This window comes from Cibotium barometz, chromosome 44 (assembly GCF_041138505.1).
Source record: "Cibotium barometz isolate CiBa-2024 chromosome 44, ASM4113850v1, whole genome shotgun sequence".
Lineage (NCBI taxonomy): Eukaryota > Viridiplantae > Streptophyta > Polypodiopsida > Cyatheales > Cibotiaceae > Cibotium > Cibotium barometz.
Genome location: NC_141089.1, coordinates 43,804,368 through 43,827,138, shown reverse-complemented (window position 1 = coordinate 43,827,138; position 22,771 = coordinate 43,804,368). Strand labels below are relative to the sequence as shown.

At 48.9% G+C, this 22,771-nt stretch overlaps 1 protein-coding gene and 1 long non-coding RNA gene across 2 annotated transcripts in view; both read right to left on the bottom strand.

Moving 5' to 3' along the window:
* The window catches only part of LOC147613323 (ATPase family AAA domain-containing protein At1g05910-like), a 34,489-nt gene extending 11,934 nt beyond the window's left edge, over positions 1–22,555 (bottom strand). Inside the window, exons 1-6 of the mRNA XM_086782618.1 lie at positions 22,249–22,555; positions 21,506–21,559; positions 21,193–21,288; positions 19,267–21,066; positions 18,967–19,155; positions 18,651–18,790 (exon numbers count right to left, since the gene is read on the bottom strand). Coding sequence (XP_086638744.1) covers positions 18,651–18,790; positions 18,967–19,155; positions 19,267–21,066; positions 21,193–21,288; positions 21,506–21,559; positions 22,249–22,389 — 2,420 coding nt within the window. The 5' untranslated portion in view covers positions 22,390–22,555. The remainder of the gene's footprint in view (positions 1–18,650; positions 18,791–18,966; positions 19,156–19,266; positions 21,067–21,192; positions 21,289–21,505; positions 21,560–22,248) is intronic.
* On the bottom strand, positions 594–1,133 carry LOC147613324 (uncharacterized). The gene is made up of 2 exons (XR_015263406.1): positions 936–1,133; positions 594–899 (listed from the first exon to the last, which is right to left on the bottom strand). It is a non-coding gene; the product is annotated as an uncharacterized LOC147613324 (long non-coding RNA).
* Positions 22,556–22,771: the final 216 nt, after the last annotated feature.

Here is a 22,771-nt window from a genome sequence, read left to right as displayed (position 1 = left end):
GACACACCTGTACAAACCCTCTCTACCATCCAAGGGTACTATCCATCTCTGTCATGGATTCCCTATCCCCTGTCCTATCAGTAGCAAGGCTGTATCATACATGTGTCCATTCCTGTACCTTCTGCCTGCATGTGACCTGTCTCCTGGAGAAACCCAAAAACATGTTTCCTCATCGAGAAACCTACGACCTGTTTCCACATGAAACCCTTAGGCCTGTTTCCCTTTGAAACTTATGTCATGTTTCCCATACATCTAGTTACCTGTTCCCTCATGAAACATCTGGCAACATAGAGATTCCTATACTGTAGGTCCCACTGTTCCTTTCTAGGAGAAAGAAAACAATCTGCTCCATGAGCACGCAGCCATGCGAGCTTGCATCACTCCCATGCCAAGAAACATAACCAAGTAACCTTGTACTTGCAGCCAAAGACCCAAGCACATAGCTGAATTTGCGACCAAACAAAAACAGCCCATAAACTGTCCCAAAACAGTCCCGAATCAAAGCATAGAAAGGCTGAAAGTTCCATCAGATGAACGCCATCGACATGATGTCTATGTTCATGGAAAACTAATCTTTGCCTTCTGTAAAAAACACGGCGTCCTCCAAAAAGCACACACATGGCCTAGCTTTTTATGCGCTGCCTGTATCCTGGTGATGCGCCGCCTGCAACAGTACTCAACCTGCAGCCACCTGTACGAAAAAGTGTGCAGCTGCCACCTGAATTCAGCTATCGTACAGCCTCCGTACTGGACTGTACCTGCTGTCCGTACAGGCCTGCAGTTTCTGTTCCAGCCGCCAGCCCAAGACCTGCACAGTAGGCGCCAGTATCTGCACAACCAAAATCTGCAACATGGACTGTACCTGCAGACAGCCGCCTGACCTGCCACGTGGACTGTACCTGCACAACAGCCGTACACTGCCACGTGGACTGTACCTGCACAGCAGCCGTACACTGTACCTGCAGTCCAGCCCTTCCATGCGCAGCCAGCATGCATCTTCAGGCGAGTCGCGACCAGCCCTCCTCAGCGAAAAGCACATGCGCCTGCTGTAGGGATAGGCGCCTCTTTTGCCTGCTAGCCCTCCTTTTACCCAAAAAGCACACGTGGCCCCAAATATAGCATAAGGGCCACGTTTCTTTAATGAAGGGCTTAATAAATGATTTTAAAGGTTTTTAAACCTTCAAAGCTAAAATTCCTTTGCCCCCTTTCACACATGGGGTTATCCACACATGGGCTTCCATCTTCACTCCCACCTGATGCCATTTCACACTGTCCACCATGTCCCCGTGCACATCTGCATCTTGTCCAGAGAAAAACACAGAGTCATGACACAAAGTCCATGACAAAAGCAATCAATGGAGCTTCTTCAGGTAAAGTATGCTTTGATGTCTCGTATTATGCGGGACAAGGAGCCCACTTCCGTTAAGGAAGCCATTTCACAGGGTACTTGATGCCATCGAGAAGAACAAAACATGGGAGTTGGTATCGAGGCCGTCGAAACCGTCAGTCATTGGTGTCAAATGGGTCTTTAAGACCAAATATGAGTCAGATGGGTCGGTGGACAAACACAAAGCCAGACTTGTGGCTAAAGGTTATGCTCAGCGGCCAGGTATCGACTACGAGGATACCTTTGCACTGACAGCACGGATGACCACGATTCGGACCGTTTTTGCCCTTGCTTCTTCTCAGAGGTGGCCAGTGTATCGAATGGATGTAAAATCTGCGTTCCTTAATGGTGACCTGCAGGAGGAGGTGTATGTTGAGCAGCCTCCAGGCTTTGTTGTTCCAGGACCAGAAGGGATGATTTACAAGTTACGTAAGGCCTTGTATGGTCTTAAGCAAGCTCCCAGGGCTTGGAATCAGAAGATTGATTACTTCTTTATTCGGACTGGTTTTCAGAGATCGGTTGCAGATCCCAACCTGTATCTCTTTCGGGAACGCGGCATGGTTACGATTATCATCCTTTATGTGGATGATCTCATTCTCACCGACGGTCATGTGGAGCACATTGGCGTGACGAAGGCTGCCTTGTCAAAGGAGTTTGAGATGACCGATCTAGGCTTACTCCACTTCTTTTTGGGATTGGAGATCTGGCAAACCTAGAGGGGGCTTTTTGTCTCTCAGCAACGGTATGTTCATGAGTTGCTTGAGGCCTTTGGGATGGAGAACTGCAAGCCTATTACTTCGCCGAGGGACCCAAACACAAAGTTAACTGTTAATGATCCTTGTGAGCCAGTTGATGCCTCGCAGTATCGGAAGTTGGTTGGTTCATTGATCTAGTTGCTGAACACCAGATTGGACTTGAGCTTCTCCGTGGGGCTGTTGAGCTCTTTTATGCAGACGCCATTGAAGTCTCATTGGGACGCAGGATTGCGGATCTTGCGGTATCTGCAGAGTACGAAGGATCTAGGACTTTTTTACACAGGAGGGGATGGAGTCAAACTCCAAGGTTGGAGTGACTCAGATTGGGGAGGAGATCAAGACACGAGGAGATCCACTTCAGGTTACAGTTTTACCCTCGGCTCAGGAGTAAGAGGCAGCCAACTATTGCCCTATCTTCGACAGAGGCAGAGTACCGGGCTGCTTGTGGTGCTGCTTGTGAGGTTGTGTGGCTGCGGAGGCTGCTAGGCAAGATTGGGTTTCCACAGAAGGAGCCCACAGCCATCCAGTGTGATAACCAGAGTTGTATAAGCTATTGCTCGGAACCCGGTCTTCCATGCCCGGACCAAGCACATAGAGATACAGTATCACTTTGTCCGTGAGAAGATCTTGGCTAGTAACATCTTGCTACTTTATTGTTCGACGGAGGACAATGCGGTGGACCTCTTCACGAAGTCTCTACGCTCAAGCGGCACTCCAGCTCCCTAGGGTGGGTTGATTTCACAGCCAGGAGCTGAGAGAGGGTGTTAGAAGTCATCTCCTGTCTTCATCAAACACCAAGGCCTCTGTTGTGGGTGTGCTCACCCTTTGTAGGTGTTTTATCATTTTTCCTCACTCCTCGTATTTTTTTCCCATTTTCCCCTATTTTTCCAAGGTATGGGAGGCAGTGTAGGACCTGTCAGCTGTACCAGATGCTGGCCGACTGGTCACAGGCAGTCCCAGTTTCTCTGCTGCTGCTGGCCGACTCCACACGTGTGAGGGCCGACCCTAAGAAGCTGGCCGACTGGTGTTTTTCACTAGTCGTGGGCATTTTATGTCCTGTCGACTGTCCCTACTGCAGGCCGACTGCATATATGGGGCCATATAAAATGGCCCCATGGCCCCACACTCATTGTATCTTGTTTTCATTGCGGGATCTTGTGTATAGAGAAGAGTTACACGCCTATCTCTCTCCTCCTCTTGTGCTTATTTTCTGCACTCTACTTGCTCTTGTGGTCTCAGATTTTGTTATCATCTTCGCTGCGTATTTTGTCACCTCTTACTGTTCCATGAAACCGCTCCTGAGACGAGGGAAAAAACTGTAGCCTGATGTGGATCTCCTCGTGTCTGGATCTCCTCCCCAATCTGAGTCACTCCAACCGTGGAGTCTGACTCCATCCATCAATCCCCCTCCTGTGTAAAAGAGTCCAAGATCCTTCCTACCCTGCAGACACCACAAGATCCGCAATCCTACGTCCCAATGAGACTTCAATGGCGTCTGCATGAATGAGCTCAACAGCCCCACAAAAAAGCTCAAGTCCAATCTGGTGTTCAACAACCAGATCAATGAACCAACCAGCTTCCGGTACAGAGAGGCATCAATTGGCTCACAAGAATCATTCACTGTCAGCTTCGTGTTCGGGTCCATCGGCAAAGTAATAGGCTTGCAGTTCTCCATCCCAAAGGCCTCAAGCAACATGAACATACCGCTGCTGAGAGACAAAAAACCCCCTCTAGGTCTGCCAGATCTCCAATCCCAAGAAGAAATGGAGTAAGCCTAAGTCGGTCATCTCAAACTCCTTTGACAAGGCAGCCTTCGTCACTCTAATGTGCTCCACATGACCACCGGTGAGAATGAGATCATCCACATAAAGGATGATTAGCGTGACCATGCCGCGTTCCCTAAAGAGAGAGAGATTGGGATTTGCAACCAATCTCTGAAATCCAATCCGGAGAAAGAAGGAATCAATCTTCTGATTCCAACCCCTAGGAGCCTTTAAGACCATACAAGGCCTTCCTTAACCTGTAAACCATCCCTTCTGATCCTGGAACCGTGAAGCCTAGAGGCTGCTAAACATACACCTCCTCCTACAGGTCACCATTAAGGAACGCAGATTTGACATCCATCTGATATACGAGCCACCGCTGAGAAGAAGCAAGGGCAAGAACGGTCCGAATCGTGGTCATCCTCACTGTCGGTGCAAAGGTATCCTCATAGTCGATGCCTGGCCACTGAGCATAACCCTTAGCCACAAGTTTGGCTTTGTGTTTGTCCACCGACCCATCTGAGGCATACTTGGTCTTAAAGACCCACTTGACACCAATGATTGACCGTTTCAATGGCCTCGGTACCAACTCCCAAGTGTTGTTCTTCTCAATGGCATCCAGTTCCACCTGCATGGTTGTCCTTCAAGTATCCTGTGCAAGGGCTTCCTTGACGGAAGTGGGCTCTTTGTCTCGCATGATACGAGACATCAAAGCATAGTTTACTTGTAAAAGCTCCGCTGAATGACTTTTTATCACGGACTCTGTGCGATCGTCAAGGTCCGTCCTCTGTGGTCCATTCGGAGGGAAGCTCCGTGACACGTGACTCCCGAAGGGTGTCTAATAACCACCTGGGTACTCGAACAGAATGTGCGGCTCAACTCTAGCTGCTGCGGGTGCTCAACTCTAGCTGTGCGCTCAACCTTCTGAACTGACTGAGGTTGTCCAGCTGGAACAATAGACTGGGAATCATCATCAGAATCCTCTCGGTCTCCAAGAAGTGGCGGCTCATCAACAGTGGAAACCAGAACATGCTCATCAAAGACCACATCCCTACTAACAACATCCTCGTTCCTCTCTAGATCATATAACATGTATCCCTTGGAAAGAGAGTTATATCCCACAAAGATAAGCTTTTGGGACTTTGAGTCGAGCTTCCCCCTCTACTTCTTTGGAATGTGAACATATGCATGACTCCCAAACACACGAAAATGGGAGACATCAGGTTTCCTGCCCAAATATGCCTCAAAGGGAGTCATGTTCGGTACTGAAGTCATTGGAGACCAGTGGAGGATATGGACAGCCGTAGCCACAGCCTCTCCCCAAAGTGGACGAGGAAGATCACCATGCTCCAGCATCGTCCTCGCCATCTCCACTACAATCCTATTCTTTCGTTCAACTACTCATTCTCTTACGGCGAACTTGTATTGGCCAGCTCCCTCTTGATGCCATGTTCCGCACAAAATCTCGCGAAAGGATTAGAAGAAAATTCACCTCCTTTGTCAGCCCGGAGAGTCTTCACCTGCAAGCTAGACTCTTTCTCCACTATCACATGCCACTCCTTGAACCGAGCAAAAGCTTGGTCCTTCTAAGAAAGGAAATAAACCCATGTGAATCTGGAACAATCATCAACAAGCAGCATGAAGTACAAAGAACCTCCCAAGGATGCGGTCTGCATAGCTCCACATGTATACCAACTCCAATGGTTTCGAAGCTTGCCTGGAAGCCCGCTTCGAAAAGGATTCCCTGTGCTGCTTACCACGTATGCAAGAATTGCAGCATCCTTGCCTGCTGCCAACATGCAAGCCAACCACCATCTCGTCCCGGAAAGCTCGCCGCAGGGCATCCACATTTAAGTGGCCAAACCGAAAGTGCCACAAGTCACCAACCTAAGAACCTGTCAAAGAGGAGAGTGCAGAGAGTTTGTATATACCATTCTCCACGCCGCCTTCCCAAACAACCTGGCCAGCCTCGCGGTCCCGTAAAGCAATAGAATGCTCCTCAAAATCCACCTAAAAGCTAATCTTGCATACCTCATGCACTGACAATAGATAAAAAGAACACGAGAGGAATGCTTACCCCCTCTGCCATCGGGAATGATCTCCATCCGGCCCTCACTGTGTATCGGAATTGTGGAATTGTCGCCAATGAAAATGCGACTTGACTGCCATTTTAGATCCAGAAAGAAGTCACAGGAAGGAGTCATGTGCCTGGAAGCACCACTGTCAAGAATCCATTCCCGAGTATCCTTTGCAGTGAAGCCAACTACCTCCTCGCTTCAAGAAGATGAAGCGTCCGCGTCCATCGTCTCTAAGTGCACAAAGGCTGGAGTCTTTGCAACTGAAGCTAAAGAATCAACACTCTTCCCAGTCCGCTTGGGACACTTCCTCCAATAGTGGCCTTTCTCGCCACAATCATTACAGGTCCTCTCGGCCTTCAAGTTCTCTTGGTCTGAGTCGGGCTTCTTCTCAGAAGACTTCTCCGATGAAGCCTTCCCTTTGCCCTTGTTGTTGTTATTACGGCCTTTCGACTGTTGGCCAATTAAGACCTCAGAACCTCCGCCCTGTGGAGGGTTTGTGAATCTTTCCTCCTGGTCCAAGACCACGGGCACAAGCTCCTCCCATGTGATCGTGTTGAGCCTGCCACTGGTAATCAACGAAGAGTAAAAAACTGAGTACTAAGAGGGCAAATATGACAACAACGTTATGGCCATATGCTCCGATGATATCTCTTTCCCAACCTAGAGAACTTCCTACTGAAGAGCCTGCAGCTTGTTGATGTTTCGCATCATCGACGACTTTGCAAGATTCATCACCCGCATCTAAACTTCCAAGGAGATCCTCTTCATGGGCGATACCCTGTTGTAGAGAGAAGCCAAATGCTGCCAAATACCTCTGGCCAGCATCATATGCTTTATGTGGTTGATCACATGTGGTGTGCAATTGAGGAAGATGAAAGAACAGACTCTGGCATTGACACGGTCTCATAATTGTGCATGTGCCTCTCGTTACTTCCGAATAGAGGTAACTCCCCTTCCTCTAACTCTGGCCGTGGAACCCCAACAACAATGAAATCAGCAAGGTCATAAGACTCCAAAACAGATTCCATCATTACCTTCCATATGCCATAGTTGTTCTCGTCCAACTGACGGTCCACTGGGAACGTGGGGAGTGTCGGGATCTTCACATGCTTCTCAGCCATCTCAAGTAAATCTGCCATTGCGGGGGTGTAACTGAAAAGGGAGGGTGGTTGGGAAAAAATGAAGAACTAAGCCTACAAGTGGCTGTCCAGCAACAAGGCCCGCCTTTCGCTTGCTTCTCCGCTTCCTGTACAGCCCAAAACAGTCCTCCAATCAACAACACAAACAGCCCCCCTCTTGCTCACACAGTTCCCAAGATCTTCCAAGAGCCTAGAGCTCCGATACCATGTCAGAATATGCAGCGGAGATGAAGACAAGATCTGAAAACACTAGAGCAAGTGCAGAGCAGAAAAACGCAGAAATGAGAGAGAGAGAGAGAGAGAGACGTATATACACAACAAAAAATCCCGCATACAAGATGAGAAGTGTGGGGCAAGGAGCCAGTTTATGTGGCCCCACAAGGCGACACCTGTTGGCCCCAAAGCTTGGCGCCCCTTGCGGTATTTCTTTATTCAATTCCAAAAGTATGAAAGGCTGAGTACAACAAAAATCAGCCAAGAGATTACACCTGTATGTCCAATCTGACGGCCCACAATACCTCTTAGCACAGAGGATCCACGCACACAGATCTGTGTTTCAAAGCAACACACTGTGCCTCCCTCTGATCAGCCAAGACCACTAAGCAGGGCAGCCATGAGCATACATCTGGCATAACTCAAGCACATGATTCAACATCTCAACTCATACATACATGTACTGTTCAACCTCTGTCTCCACCCTTGTCAATCTGCCATACCCCTCCTCTCACAAGGGGCCAAATAGCTCAAATCTGCAACAGACATAAAGCAATAGAAAGAGAGATAGATGAACAGATGCGGAGCTTACCAAAATCAGCCCGTGTATCTGCACTGGAGTAAGTATCGGTACCAATCTGTACTTGCAAGCACTTGTTTCCACAACCCTGCTTCACACTTGTGTATGTACTTGTCTATACCCTCCTCCTTGTGTTCACCTCTATGCTGTACTTGACTGTACAGATCTGAAAAACAGCACTGTACTTGTATGTACTTGTTTGTACTTGACTGTACGGGCTGTCCCTGCAGAAAACCAGAAGTAGCCGCCTACTGTTTTGATGCTGGTCGCCTGCGCTGCCTTCAAAAGATGACGCCCAGCACCCGTACTTGCTGTTGTACAGCAGACACCACCTGTACCTGACTGTACGGCCACCTGGCAGCAGTCGTACAGGTGTCTGTACCTGCTGTACAGCCCCTGTCAGAGCCCACAGCCTCTGTACCCTCTCTGGCTATCTGCGCCATCTCTGTCCACAGCAGTACCTGCTGTCGTACAGCACTGTACGGCTGCTGTACGGCCTGCTCCAGCACACAGATTTCAGCAACAGCACCCCTCAGCAGTCGACCAGAGCTTCTCCTCAGCTTTTCCACGCATAAGCACAAGCTTTTGCTCCACGACTCCTTTTTCCCAAAAAGATGAGAGAGAGGGAGGAGAGAGAAGCACACACTCCAAAAGTGGAGTGGCCCTCCTCCCCATAAAAATCCTAGGGCCCCAAACTTTAAAAGTCCCTAGGGGCCACTAAGGCCTAGGGGCAACTTTAATAAACATTAAACGTTTAATGTTCTAGTTCCCCCCTTCACACCTAGGGATGTCCACACATCTTTAACTCTGTCCGGGCACCCCCCATGTGAATCATTCAATATTCTGACTCTGCAACCACCATGCCCACACTTGTGCTGCTCCATTTTCACAGGGCCATGACAGTATTAGAGATGTTCCGAGAGATGATGCGAGCAATCACAAAATAGGGTACCAAATTGGAAGAGCAGAAGGCGTAGATCTTGGCTCTAGAAGAGCACACCCGTTCTCCAGTCCCTCTTTTTCCGTCTCCTCCCTTTCCTTCCGTTTCCCAGATTCCATATCCTCTACAAAATGACCCTTTTGATGGGTCACGACCGCGGCCAAGTTCTATGCTCGAGGCACAAATGTGTGCATTGGAGTCGATAGATGGAAGACCGTGAGGCAGTAGCCCGTGTTGCTGCACAAGACGACGCTAGGCGACGCATGGAGCATGTGGAAGGGCTGTCGGCCTGAAACCGGCCGGCCTTCAGAAATTCGACTGTCGGTGAAACAAACACTTCATCACCCATGGGGACCTGAAAAAGAAAAATAAACAGGGGGAGCTAGAGTGCTCCTGCAAACAATACACAGACACCGATTGGCCCCAAAACGCAATGACGCCCCTTGCGGTATTTCTTTACTTGATCAAATTTGAGTACAAAGTACAACTTGTAGAATCCTCCACCAATAGGATCCCTTATAGTTTCACCCAGGTCTTCCACATGAGTGCTTAGCAAGCCTTACCCCATGTCTTCTTCGTCAAGAGCCATTCACAAAGCCTTAACCCTTGATCTTTGTCTTCAAAAAGCCTTCAACCTAAGTGTTCGAGGACCTCGTGCACACTCAAGGCTCAAGACTCACTAGCCGGCACCTCTCATGGCGCCCTCGCTCTCTTGCAAGTCTACCTTTGTTGTAACCGGCTTTCAAAACAGCTTCCATCGTGGCCTTCCCATGGAGTGTTTTCTGAACCAAACGCTGTAGCACCCCAGACGAACAGATTTTTGTCTCCATAAAGGCTCACGCTGCAGCCCTCTGTGCGTCTGACCATGAAAGGACTCTGTAGTCTGCCTCTTAGCCACGTCTCACCTTCTTAGTTATAGTCCCGAGAGCATAGATCCGAGCGCCGAGTAGCCTCTCAAGCTCACGAGGCCCGGTGCAACTCTAGCACAAAGTAGATGAAAGCGCATGCGAAAAGGGGGAGCGAAGGTGATGATGACGATGCTGGCCTGTTCCACACTGCAGAAAACCGCCCGCCTAGCTGCTTCCACACATGCAGCCGCCACCAGCACGTGGCCTGCTCCATGTCCGCCAGCACCCGGTTGGTTCGCTGTTGTGCACCCATCCCCTGCACCGCCTTCCCAAACCTGTGGGCATCACCCCGCCTACACCAGCACCACCATCTGAGGTCATCGCCCTACCTTCACCATCACCTGCAACAATGCTAGCCATAGCCGAAGGAAAACGACAACCCCTGCTCTCTCTGTCCAGTGCTGCCTGCGATAAAGTTCTACGTGTTGTTCGAGCTCTCTGGTGACCAACCATGCACCCGCATACACCACACGACTCCACACCTTGGAATCCGCCACCCTTCGCTTTATAGACTTGGATGATGCGATTCTCTTCGCTTTTCTCCAAAAAGCCAAAAGCAAAATAGCAAAAACACAAACTTCCAAAATAATAATATTTTAAGTCATCAAAGGTTATAAAACCTTATAAACTCAAAATCCCTTTTTGTCCCTTTCACACTTGGGCTGGCCGCATATGGGTTTCCCTTTCATATCCAAGCTGATGCTGTTCACACTGTCCATCCCGTGCCCCTGCCCACCTACTTTCTGTCCAAAGAAAAACACAGGGTCGTAACACAGCCAGCCCTAGGGCCTCTGGACAGGCTACCGACAGGGCATCGTGTGGGGCAGCCCACTCAGGCTGCCCAACACTCCATAGCCAATTGCAAGTGGCCAAGCCACTTTATTGAAGTGTAACAACCTTTTCAAGCATTTTATTGCTATTTTAGCTAGTCGTGAGCATTATTATGCTGGCCAACTCCTGTAGAACTGGCCGACTGGATACATGAAGGGGTATAAACACCCAAGTCCTGTTTTCAGTCCATTCATTTCATATTTCACAAAGTGCTGCAGCAACTCAAGGGCCCGGACAGCCAAGGGACAAGCTAACGCAAGGGTGAAGGTTGAAGGTCAAGGGCAGAGATTTATCTCAGCCAAAACAGGTCAAAGTACAATCTATATTTTCTGATTTGCATCATTCTAATAAAGCAAATACACCATTCGTGGTGGGGGCCCTACAGAGGGTATTTGCGACCCATTACTATGTCCTCTCCTACTCTCTTTCTCTCTAGTTTCTGCACATCTACTTCAGTTTTGTGCGTTATTTTTCATCGTGAAAGATTGCTGAATTCTGAGCATTGAAGTTACCGAGTCGACTCCGAAGCTTCCGCATGTTACACTACGCAACAGGACACAACACAAGAAGAGGTGGAAGAGACAAGACTGTGGAAGGAACGAAAACACTTGCACTACTTAGAGAACACAGATACATATCCTTCACTATACCGTGCACACTCAACAGAGGTCACAGTGAAGAGGACGACACAGCACAAGCTGATGATATGACAAAAAGTACAAAGTGGTATGAAGGCTGCAAGATAACGATGTCCTCCAAGTGAGATAAGGCTGCAGGATAAGGATGTCCTCTAAGGTGGGACGAGGCCCATATATGCCTACAGTCGAGACGCTGGCATCTCCTATCCTTGGTGGACACTGGATGCCTTGGGTGGCAACCTAGCCTCTAGTGGAATCTCCTATCTCTAGAGATGCGGTGGAGTGTCAGTCAGTGGAGATGCAGTGTAGTGTCAATCGGTGCTGTTGGAGCCTTCAATGCACCTCCTTGTGTCCACTGTGGTGGTGCATCTCCACTCAATGATCCAATGTTGGGGCCTTTGTTGACTCATTGCCACAGTCACTGCCACATCACGTTGCGGTGGATGGTCCGTTCAAGTGGACGGTCTGTGTTGCAGTGGATGGTCCACCATGTAGGCACCCTTGGTGGCTACAGGTCGCCCACCACTAGAGTGCTCACCGTCCTCGGTGAGGAAGATACAAGTAAGCTGCGTAGAGGGTTACATTTGGAAAGTATGCATGAGATGGGTATTACATGATGCATTACATTATGATGAAAAGAGAGCAAACAAAAATAACCTCATAAAAGGTGGTATATACAACTAAAGTGAGGGATGGAGTGTTGGTAAGGTACCGGGTGGTGAGGTAAATTGTCAGCCATTGCTGCAGAGAGAAGGAGAGGCAACAAGTAGGAATGAAGGAGGCTTGGGATTTTTTCTTTTTTTTATTTTGAGGGAGCTGCTAGCGAGGAAGGGGGGAGAAGGGGGGGGGGGTGTGCAAGGAAGTAGAAAAGGGGAGTGGGGGCTGTGGGCGAATATAGAAGAAGGGAGGGGGGGGCGCGTTGGTGAGAGAAGTAAGAGGGGGGGTCTGCATGCGATGATGGAGAAAGGGAGGGAGGGCTGTGAAAATAGAAGAAAAAGGGGGGGCTGGTGAAGATAGAAGGGAAGGGGGGGGGGGGGGGGGGCGTGCGAGCAGGGTTGGGGAGAGAGGGTAGAGAAGGTGGGGGGGTCGCTAGCCGCTACGAAGAGAGGGGGAGGGAGAGCGATGGAGAGGGTGGCGGAAAAAAGGGGGGCTACCGTGTAGGGTGAGCGATGGAGAGGGTGGCGGAAAAAAGGGGGGTTGAGGGAAAAGGGGGTCTGCTACATAGGGTGAAAGGGGGAGGGTGAGTGGTGGAGGGGGAGTGGCCAATAGGGGTTGAGGGAAGGCCGCTAAGACCGCGAAGAGGGAGTGAGGGGGTGAACAATTGATGGAGGCGGTGTGGGGAAGTTGCAAAAGAGAAGGCCACCGGAGCGTGAGGCGCAATATTGCGGGAACACAGCCACGAAGCACTATGACAAAAGTCGTGCATTGACGTATGGCCACCCCGATGGGTAGGAGAGAGTTATCACAAGACTCCTTGATGGTGAGAGGATATCCCCTAGTGAAGGCGTGGACGACGTCCGGAAGCGAGGAAGTCCCCTTGCTAGGACGTCCCGTGGGTAGGATGTCCCGGTGTTGAGGATGGTCCGGGTGGAGGACGTCCCTAGGGGAGGAAGGCCCAAAGTTGAGGACGTCCCAAATTGAGGATGTCCCAAGTTAGGGATGGCCCGAAGTTGCGGACCTCCCAAGTTGACAATGGCCCGACGTTGAGGACCTCCCAAGTTGAGGATGGCCCGACGTTGAGGATGTCCGAAGTTGAGGACATCCCAAGTTGAGGATGTCCTGAAGGTGGGAACGTCCCAAGTTAAGGAAGGCTCGAAGTTGAGGACGTCCCAAATTGAGGATGGCCCTAGGGTGAGGACCTCCCAAGTTGAGGATGTCCCAAAAGTTGAGGATGGCCCGAAGTTGAGGACCTCCCAAGTTGAGGATGTCCAAAGTTGAGGACATCCCAACTTCCAAGTTGAGGATGTCCCGAAGGCGGGGACGTCCCAAGTTAAGGAAGGGCTCAAAGTTGAGGATGTCCCGAAGGCGGGGACGTCCCAAGTTAAGGAAGGGCTCAAAGTTGAGGACATCCCAAATTGAGGATGGCCCAAGGGTGAGAACCTCCCAAGTTGAGGATGTCCGAAGTTGAGGACATCCCAAGTTGAGGATGTCCGAAGTTGAGGACATCCCAAGTTGAGGATGTCCCGAAGGTGGGAAAGTCCCAAGTTAAGGAAGGCTCGAAGTTGAGGACGTCCCAAATTGAGGATGGCCAGAGGGTGAGGACCTCCCAAGATGAGGATGTCCGAAGTTGAGGACATCCCAAGTTGAGGATGTCCGAAGTTGAGGACATCCCAAGTTTAGGATGTCCCGAAGGTGGGGACGTCCAGTGGAGGACGGCCCCAAGTTGAGGACGTTCGCCAAAGGGGGGTGAGAGGATGAGAGGACATCCGACCATAGGGGGGTTAGGCGGATGGCATGGGAGGAAACAAGGGGGGTTGGAGGATAAACCAGAGGATGGTTGAGGGAATAGTGGGGATTTCTTTATTTTTATTTTTATTTCTTTTTATTTTGGGGTTTTTTTTTTGTTGTTGTGACTCATGAGAGGCTAAAAGGAAAACTTGCTGCCAAGGTGGGTGGGGCTTGCGGTGAGTTTCTGTGGGATTTGATCTTGTTGCTGGTTCTAGACACAGTCCCATGCCCGACTCGCAGAGCTGGTGATCGAGTGCGGAATGGTGGCTTATGAGTGAAAGGAAAGACTCCCACATGGTGGGGTTACAAGAGTTGTCGGCTTGTGGTGGCCTTGCGGTACTAGAATGCGACTACGGTTATTAGGCATGTCCGTTAGAGATAGGAGGTGACACTTGCCTACCAAAGTGACCAATATATATACCTAGATGAATCCAAGAACATGCCCAAAATCACCTTTTAGGAACGTGCATGTTATATACTCATGGTAGTCAACCCACAAGACTATATAACTATCAACTCCATTATGCATAGTATGGACTAGATCCTACAACATCCCCACTAACGTCATCAGTGCCCAATAGTGGGTGTAGAACTCTGTATCAAGATATGCTCTCTCTCTCACACACACACACACACATAAGAGCATATATTCACACAAAGCTCTTCGTACTGAGTTTCTGTCAAACCTCCGGAGATGCAGGGCAGACTCGGCCATAATGAAGCCTAGCACTAAGGGAAGTAGCAAATAGAAAGAATTAGTACAACAAATAAGTAGTTGATAGGGCAAATGCACTGCTAAAGATAGAAAGAATAAGCACAATATCAACTGGCCGCAACTCGGACGAAAACTTCACAATGTGAAATCTGCATGTCCGCTAATATGGCTGAATTATATACCTAGATGAATCCACGAACATGCCCAAATTCACCTTTTAGGAACGTGCATGTTATATACTCATGGTAGTCAACCCAAATTTACCTTTTAGGAAAGTGACCAATGGTGATAGAGGGTGTAGGATGGTGGGGAAGATAGCCAAGAGATGGGTAAGCGTGTGTGGCAAGGATCAAGGGCGTCCGTGATGGGTAGCCCTTGTGGTGTGGGTAGAAGAGGACGTAAGGTTGAGGATGACCGAGATGAAATAAGGTGATGATGGAATAGATGGTGCGTAGCATAGGGTAACAAGGCTTGCTTAACTGTGAAGTAGATGGGACAAGGGAAGGGTGCCAGTAGGAACGTTGATGTCGGCGAGGAAGTAAGGGTTGGAAAGGTGGCAATTGGGAGTTAGGTAGAGGTATGGAGGCTAGAGAAAATTGCTTCTTCCTACAGCGATGCTTAGCTCGATTTGAGGTGGGTCCTCCCAAGGTGGGGACCTGGGTGGGCTAGTTTGGCCCGCCTTCTTGGGGCGCTCTCTGCATTGGCTTCTTCTTTCGTTGGCCAAGAAGTGGGTGTCATAGAGTTGGGAGAAGAAATGGAGGCTATTGTGGCGCCATGGATCCCTTGATCCAGACCTTCCTCCGATTTGAGCTCCTGTGGGCCATGCTCTTGAGGAACCACAATCGGTCGGAACCCCAATCATGTAGAACACCTGTACTCCTAAGCCATGGTCGACCAATGAGTAAAGAGTAGGCCCCTCTGACTTCAGGAAGCCAAATCACCACAAAGTCGAGTAGGAATGGAATCCCTTGGATGACTACAGTGACTCCTTCCACACTAGGCCGATAGGAGTCACCTCCCGTTGGTCGACCATCCGAACACCAAATTTAGTTGGCCACGTCACTTTGAGGCCTACTCCATGGAGTGTGAATTCCGGCATGAAGTTCACCCCAAAGCCACAATCGACGACCAAAAAGCAAGGTACCATGAATCTCCACAGAGAAGCGGGGGCTCCGGTAGTCTGTAAGAGAAGGATTGGCACGGCTGATATCCATGCAACCTGCAACACCAGAGGGAAGGGGAAACCCACCATACTGCCCACCACTAGAATTGGTGGAGTTGCTCCAACAGTGTACTGAGACATTGTCGGACGTTTGGGCTAATCCGGAGCAAGTCAAAAAGGTTCAAAGACATGGTATTTCCCTTGAGTAAATCCTCCACACAGAAGGGTGTGAGCTCTAGTTTGGAATGTCGAAGGAAAGGGGTAGGTGAGTTGTCCAACATCGAAGGTTGGTTGTGGAGGTCCTTGAAGGCCTAGAAGGATTGATCTATGACTATGCAGGGAACTGACATAGCTTTATCATCAGACTCATCCCCTTGTTGCTCTTGAGGCACGACCTTCCTTTGTGATCTGGTGACCACTGTGGTGGATGGTGGATCCTCATGGGTAGGTGTGGGGGTTGTGACGAACACCCCAAGAGTGGGAGAGGAAGATTGGCAAGTGGACAGAGGGTGTCTTATGGGAGAAGGATGTCCTTGAGATCGAGGATGTCCTACCGAGACTAAGTGGGGTGGATCCTCATGGGTAGGTGTGGGGGTTGTGTGACGAACACCCCAAGAGTGGGAGAGGAAGATTGGCAAGTGGACAGAGGGTGTCTGATGGGAGAAGGATGTCCTTGAGATCGAGGATGTCCTACTGAGACTAAGTGGGTGGTTGGAGTTGGGAATGTGAAGTCGGAGGATGTGGATGCCCTTTGCTTGGGGCAATCACGGGTATAATGATCCTTGGATTCTGGACAATGTCGGCAAGGCAGAGCACCCTCAGGAAGGGGACAACGGCTTTGGTAATGACCATATTCCCACATCTATAACAAAAGACGAGACAATTGCGAGGTTGGGGAGGGCGAATAGGACGGTTCACTAGGGTGGTTGGCGAAGGAGGGTTAGGGATGAGTGATGGAAGGTAGGTCACCTAGGGAGTGGTTGGGCAAGGAGGAGGTGTAGCACCATGGAAGGATTGTGGACCGGCACCGGCACCAGTAGCATAATGGGCAAGGTTGGGAACTGCTGAAGCAGGATGAGGAGGTTATTGTTGATGGAGTTGACGGAACCCCTTGAGGTAGTAGCAATCTTTATCTTCGTGTCCTCCTTTTTCACAAAAGAAACAGTACTTCTTTTTTGGGCATTCTTGAATGGTGTGTCCAAGTGACTGGCATATAGCACACCACAGCCCCTTGGCTTCGTGCTAGGTCTTCAAGTGTTCAATCTCCCTTTTGAGCTGGAGCAAGGTACTTTCGCCGCTAGGAGCTTTCTAGCTCACTTTGAGTGCCTCCAGCTCCCGCTTCAACTGAGCCACCAGGTCATCCGCCGATTGTGTCACTGTTGGATGTGCAGAGCCGACATCGCACTCAAACATGAGTCGTGCATTTTCAAGTTGGGAGGCTAGCTCCTGGAATTCCAACAATGATGTTGGTATGGGCCGACTCTCTCAAATCTTCTGCTGGGTGGATCTCAGTAAGGCTTGTGTCACCCACTGACGCACCATGAAGTCACCAAGGTAAGTTGATAAGCTCTAACAGAACCTTGGAGAGTGGACACGAAGAGCACCAAGAAGGCATCCTCCCACTCAAGACCTCGGCTCTTACAAATGGAGATGAACCGTCGGATGTGGTCATCCACATCTTTAGTGGATGATCCTTTGAAGGTGGGAAGCTTGACGTTGACTCAGCCAAGCACCGTGGAAAGGGGTTCTGCGCCAAGAGGATTGGCTGGACCAGGAGGGTTGGCTTGGCCTCCCACATTGCCAAGGGTGGGGTTACCAAGGTTAGCCGCCATAGGAGGGGGTGGAGGAGGTTCTCTAGCTCGCAAGTAGCTGAATGTCTTTCAACTGTAGCAACGTATTGAAAGAGGACTTTTAGATGGGCTCAACGGACTACCACGAGAGCGTGTATTGGGCATGCAGAGAGGAAGCCACAAAGAAAGAGGACACAATACGACACGGAAAGAGGACGCAACACAAATGAAAAGGTGAGCTATTAGGACTCCCAGTTTCGAGATTTCCACTGGGCGTGCCAAATTTTAGTGTACCTATAGCAGGGCTGGCTGCCCGGCACACTACGTGGTGGCTCCTCTCTGGACAATATGTCCAAAGTCCTCGATGCTCACGGTGCAACACAGAAGACACTACATAACGGGACACAACACAAGAAGAGGCGGAAGAGACGAGAATGTGGAAGTAACGAAAACACTTGCACTACTCAGAGACACTGATACATTTCCTTCATTGTACTATGCACACTCAGCAGAGGTCACAGTGAAGAGGACGACATAGCACAAGCTGATGATATGACAAAAGGTACAAAGTGGTATGAAGGCTGCAAGATAACGATGTCCTCCAAGTGAGATAAGGCTGCAGGATAAGGATGTCCTCTTAGGTGGGACGAGGGCCATATATGCCCGAGGTCGAGACGGTGGCATCTCCTATCCTTGGTGGATGCCTTGGGTGGCAGCGTAACCTCTGGTGGAATCTCCTCTCTCTGGAGATGCGGTGGAGTGTCAGTCAGTGGAGATGTGGTGTAGTGTCAGTCGGTGCCATTGGAGCCTTCAATGCACCTCCTTGTGTCCGTTGTGGTGGTGCGTTTCCACTTGATGATCCAATGCTGGGGCCTCTGTTGACTCATTGCCACAGTCACTACCACATCACGTTGCGGGCAAGGAAATAGTTCTGCCTTCATGGATGAAAGCTCCTGCATCATGGCGAGCTTAGGAGAGCTCAGCAGACAACTCTTGCTTTGGGGATCACAGCTCCAGTACATGAAGTTCCAAAATGGACCTCAATAGCTAAAGAAAAGGGCTGTAAGGTGCCAAACAAAAGCCCTGCACAATCTAGAAGCACTGAAAGCAGTAAGGCAACTATCTTATGGAGACCCAGCTCATATCAACAAACTTGTAACAATTTAAAAACTGGTAAGGATAAAGATGTGAAATGCTGACACTCATACAAAGGTGAAACATGCCACAGCATGACTCAATAATCAGCATTCAAATGGATACATGTAAGCTTAATTTACTGTGTCAGCATATTTGAAACACCTACATGGAGCTACCAAAAACACTTGCTACTTGTTCTTCAAGTTCGGCTTTAAGTGTTTTTGCGGTTGACAAAAACAGCACTGGCAAATTTGAAGGAAACTCTGCTAGAAGCATCAACAGAACAGCTCTCAGTTGAGTGTTTGCCTACATATCAACCAAAAATCCATTACATCAGTATCAAACACTATCCTTGGAGCTTAATATAATCTTCCAACCAAAAGAATACAGAGTCGGCAATAAAATTTCTTTTAGAACTGATTATTACTACCAGTGGCATCAGTCATACAAAACATATGGCCTTATGACTGCATAAACCTTACCGTGTCCCACCAGAGCTCTATCTGTGGCAAGTACAAAACAGCAGGAGTAGTTCTTCTGGCCTCTCTGAAAATGTTCACCAGTGCCTCTTCCGGGGACCTTGATCCCATGTCAGACAGCAAAGAAGGCAACGAGAGTGAATGTACAGGAAACTTTTCCAACTCATGAAGCACTGCCGGACCAATGTGTTCCTGTTCAGAGAAACAGAAAAAATAGTCAGTGCAATCACACAAGGACTCATTCCTGAGATTTACAGGCCCTACTCTGAAATAAGAAAGAAGTTTTTAATGTTGTCCGCTTACAAGGCCAGCTGCCTCCTTCCCGCATAACAAGAGTCTTGGCCGATACACAAAAGGGAACGAAGACCCATATCGGAGAGTGGAAAATGCAGCAAGCTGATCAGCACCCTCTCTGTCAGCAGGAAACTTTGAAACACCTTCAGTTTTATTCATGGGGAAAATACCAGCAATTGTATCCATAATGCACTTAAGCTGATTTTCCAAACAAGGAGACACAATGGAAGACAGGGGCATGGATTGAACTAAGGTGCCCCTCTGAGCAGCTGGCGTAATCGTTGACATTGCTTCCAAAAAGTCCAGGCGCTTAACTTGAACAGAGCTGACATCAATCAGCAGTGGGTCATCACTTGTATATACTTGTGGATATTTTTTTCGAAAAGCTCCAATAGCTGCTTCTGTGCAAAGAGCCTTTAGGTCTGCCCCACAGTATCCAACACAAGCAGCTGCCAGCTCCTTGCACAAATCTTCACTTGGATGCTCCTTCCATGGTCTGGTATGGATTTTCAAAATTTCTTGTCTGGCCTTTGAATCAGGTAAGGAGAATGTCAATTCTCGGTCAAACCTACCTGGTCGTCTCAGAGCTCCATCAATAGCATCAACTCTGTTGGTAGCTCCTATCACTATAACCTGCCCAAGTGCATCCAAACCATCCATAAGAGCAAGAAGTGTGGAGACTATGGAATTATGAATCTGCTCCTGCTTGCTGGACCGTACTGGAGCCAAACCGTCAATCTCATCAAAAAAGATGATGGATGGTTGGTTCCGTTGAGCTTCCTCAAAAAGCATCCTTAGCTGTCTTTCCGCTTCACCAACCCATTTGCTGAGAACATCAGCCCCTTTACGCATGTAGAAATTGATCCTTTGCCCTGCACGGGTTGCTGAAGCAGCAAGTGCCCTGGCTATCAGTGTCTTGCCTGTCCCAGGCGGGCCACATAGAAGAACCCCCCTTGGAGGTTTGATACCATAATTTTGAAAAAACTTTGGATAAAGCAAAGGGAAAAAAACTATCTCCTTGAGTGACTGGACATAATCCGAAAGTCCTCCAACCTGATCAAAAGTTACAGAATCATCCACCTGCAATGGTTGAATATCTGCTCCACCTTTGTGACTTAGGCCTGCCGTTGGAACTCCACTGGCCCATTGGTCACCTTGAGGACCCCAAGGATTACCAGCTGCATTCATGCCTCGACTTTGAAACCCTGACATATCAAGCCCACCAAATAGCCATGACTGACCTGAAACTGAACCTCCTTTAAGCCATGGTGGACCTTGCGTTTGGACAATCTCATCGATCAAAAGAGAATCATCAGAATCATCTGCCCTGGACGACCGATGCCTTTTGTCTGACTTCGAACTGACTCGCTTTCCCTCTCGGTTACGCTTCACACCAGTTTGAAAGGTAAAAGATTTAGACAAAGATCTCTGTTGATGAAGTGGTCTCTCCTCATGCTGTGGAGAAAAGCGTTGAACTTCTGTACGATTGCGCAAAGCATATCGCCTTCTACCCTCTCCCTCTTCATCCTCTTCATCTTCCCTGTCTTCCTCTTCCCTTTCCTCCTCTTCATTTTCTTCCCCTTCTTCTCTCTCTTCCTCTTCTTCATCACCGATATCACCATCATCTTCAATGTCATCCTCTTCAGAAAAGGCTTGATCTTCATCCTCAGATGATTGAGGAGACGTCTGCCTCAAACGCCGTGTTTCTCTACGAGGCCTCAGACCTTCTCGCCTTGGGAGAGCTTGATCTTCATCTTGACTTGATTTGGCTTCGTTCCTTGCAGATCTCGATTGCCTAAATGGCCTCCTCTGCAACACCAAGTTAACATTTGCTTCTTCGTTACTGAAACATTTTGATAGCTTGCTAAAACATTTTGAGTTGCGAACAAGCAAAAGAGTGTAATAATCTCCTCAAAGCAGCAAGAAATGCCTCACCAGCTCAAAGTCATCTTCATTGTCACTGTAAGAAACATACTCTCCATGGGTGGCAGGTCTCCTTTTTCTGGACGATCGCCTCAGGTTGGCTGCAGGCTGAGGCATATAATTACAGCAGCGCACCATGAGAAAACTATAGACATTGAACAACCACCTTATGCTCACACCAACACCTCACAATCTAAAAACGGAGCAAGGAACCCAATGTCCTGAATCATATACTCAAGGTGAGTGCAGGCGAATGAGTGGCATCCCTAGGCAAAAAATTGCACCGTCATCTAGTATAGCCCATGTATAACCATGACTAACTGACCTGGTTCTGGATGTTTTGCTCACGAGTGGGAGGGGTGGAAGATGAGCCATGCCCCTAGCAAGGAATAAGCAGTTTGTCAAGACCAACCACCAGAACAGCAAAAGGTACAAGAGAACCAAACCACAGACAGTTTCAAAAAATGCAAATGAAAAAGAGGCAACTGATAAAGCAGGCCAATAACCACACCAACTTGCAGACAAGCTGATAAATGCACATTCAGTTCAAGTGCACACGATAAATGGAAGAAATATAATTTCAACCTGACCGTTGGACCTGATTAATCTGTAGACGATAAAATGGAAAAAAAGCAATGATGACATAACCCTTACTTAGGGGGACAAAAAGGATGTGTGGAGATCATATCTCTCGACTAAAAACCTCGTTACAAGCTGCTGCCATCTGGCCTAGACGGCTAGTAACAGGAGATTGAGCAACAGGAAATCGACAGAGACAGCCAACCTCTAGATTTCATAGCTGGCCCAGATGAAGAGCAGGTGTATGGAAAAAGTCCTGCTGAGCTTCTCTTACAAAAACACCTCTAGCTTGTAAACAGGGACTTGCAAGGATGAGGCTTAAGGAAAAAAATCCTCCTAGGAGGATTGGCAAGTTTCAGCCTAAAGTTCAAGAAAAATTCTACTAAGCCCGGTACTTCTGTAAAATCCCTTGTCAAACAAGCAAAGGCGTAGCAAAACAAACTGCAAAACTAAACACAAAGCACAGGAAGGGAAAGACCAGATGAATACCCTGCGTAGCATCTTGGCAATCTGAGAAGCGGATTTCCTGTCACGGCTCCTCTTCTTGGACTTAGGTTTGTAGTAGATATGGTGACGAAGGAAATGATGATGGTGTGTCCTCCCGCCGGTACGAGTGTGCACAGGGGACATCTCCTCACATCCACACAGAAAGCAAGCTTACGTCAACTGATCAACATGCAAGCTTCAAACAGCGTGCAGAAAAACGGCGATGGTGATGATGGTACAGATCTCCAGTTCCACCTGCGGCGGGCTCAGTTCTCAGCTTCTTCTGCGCCTTCACCTGTCGTTGCCCTAAACTTGTTGAACAGACTGCAAATTTCTGTGCAATATCTGGTTTCCCTAACCTTGAGGGAAGGCAGTGGCTGCTTTGGGAGGAAATGCGAGCGACGGTCCTTGGTAAAGATTTCTGTACGTTCACAGACCTATCTCTGTTTGCCCTGATTGTGCCTGCTCAGAGAAATCAGATGATGATGCTTGCTTGTACCGATTTCTGTTTGCCCTGAGGTTTTTC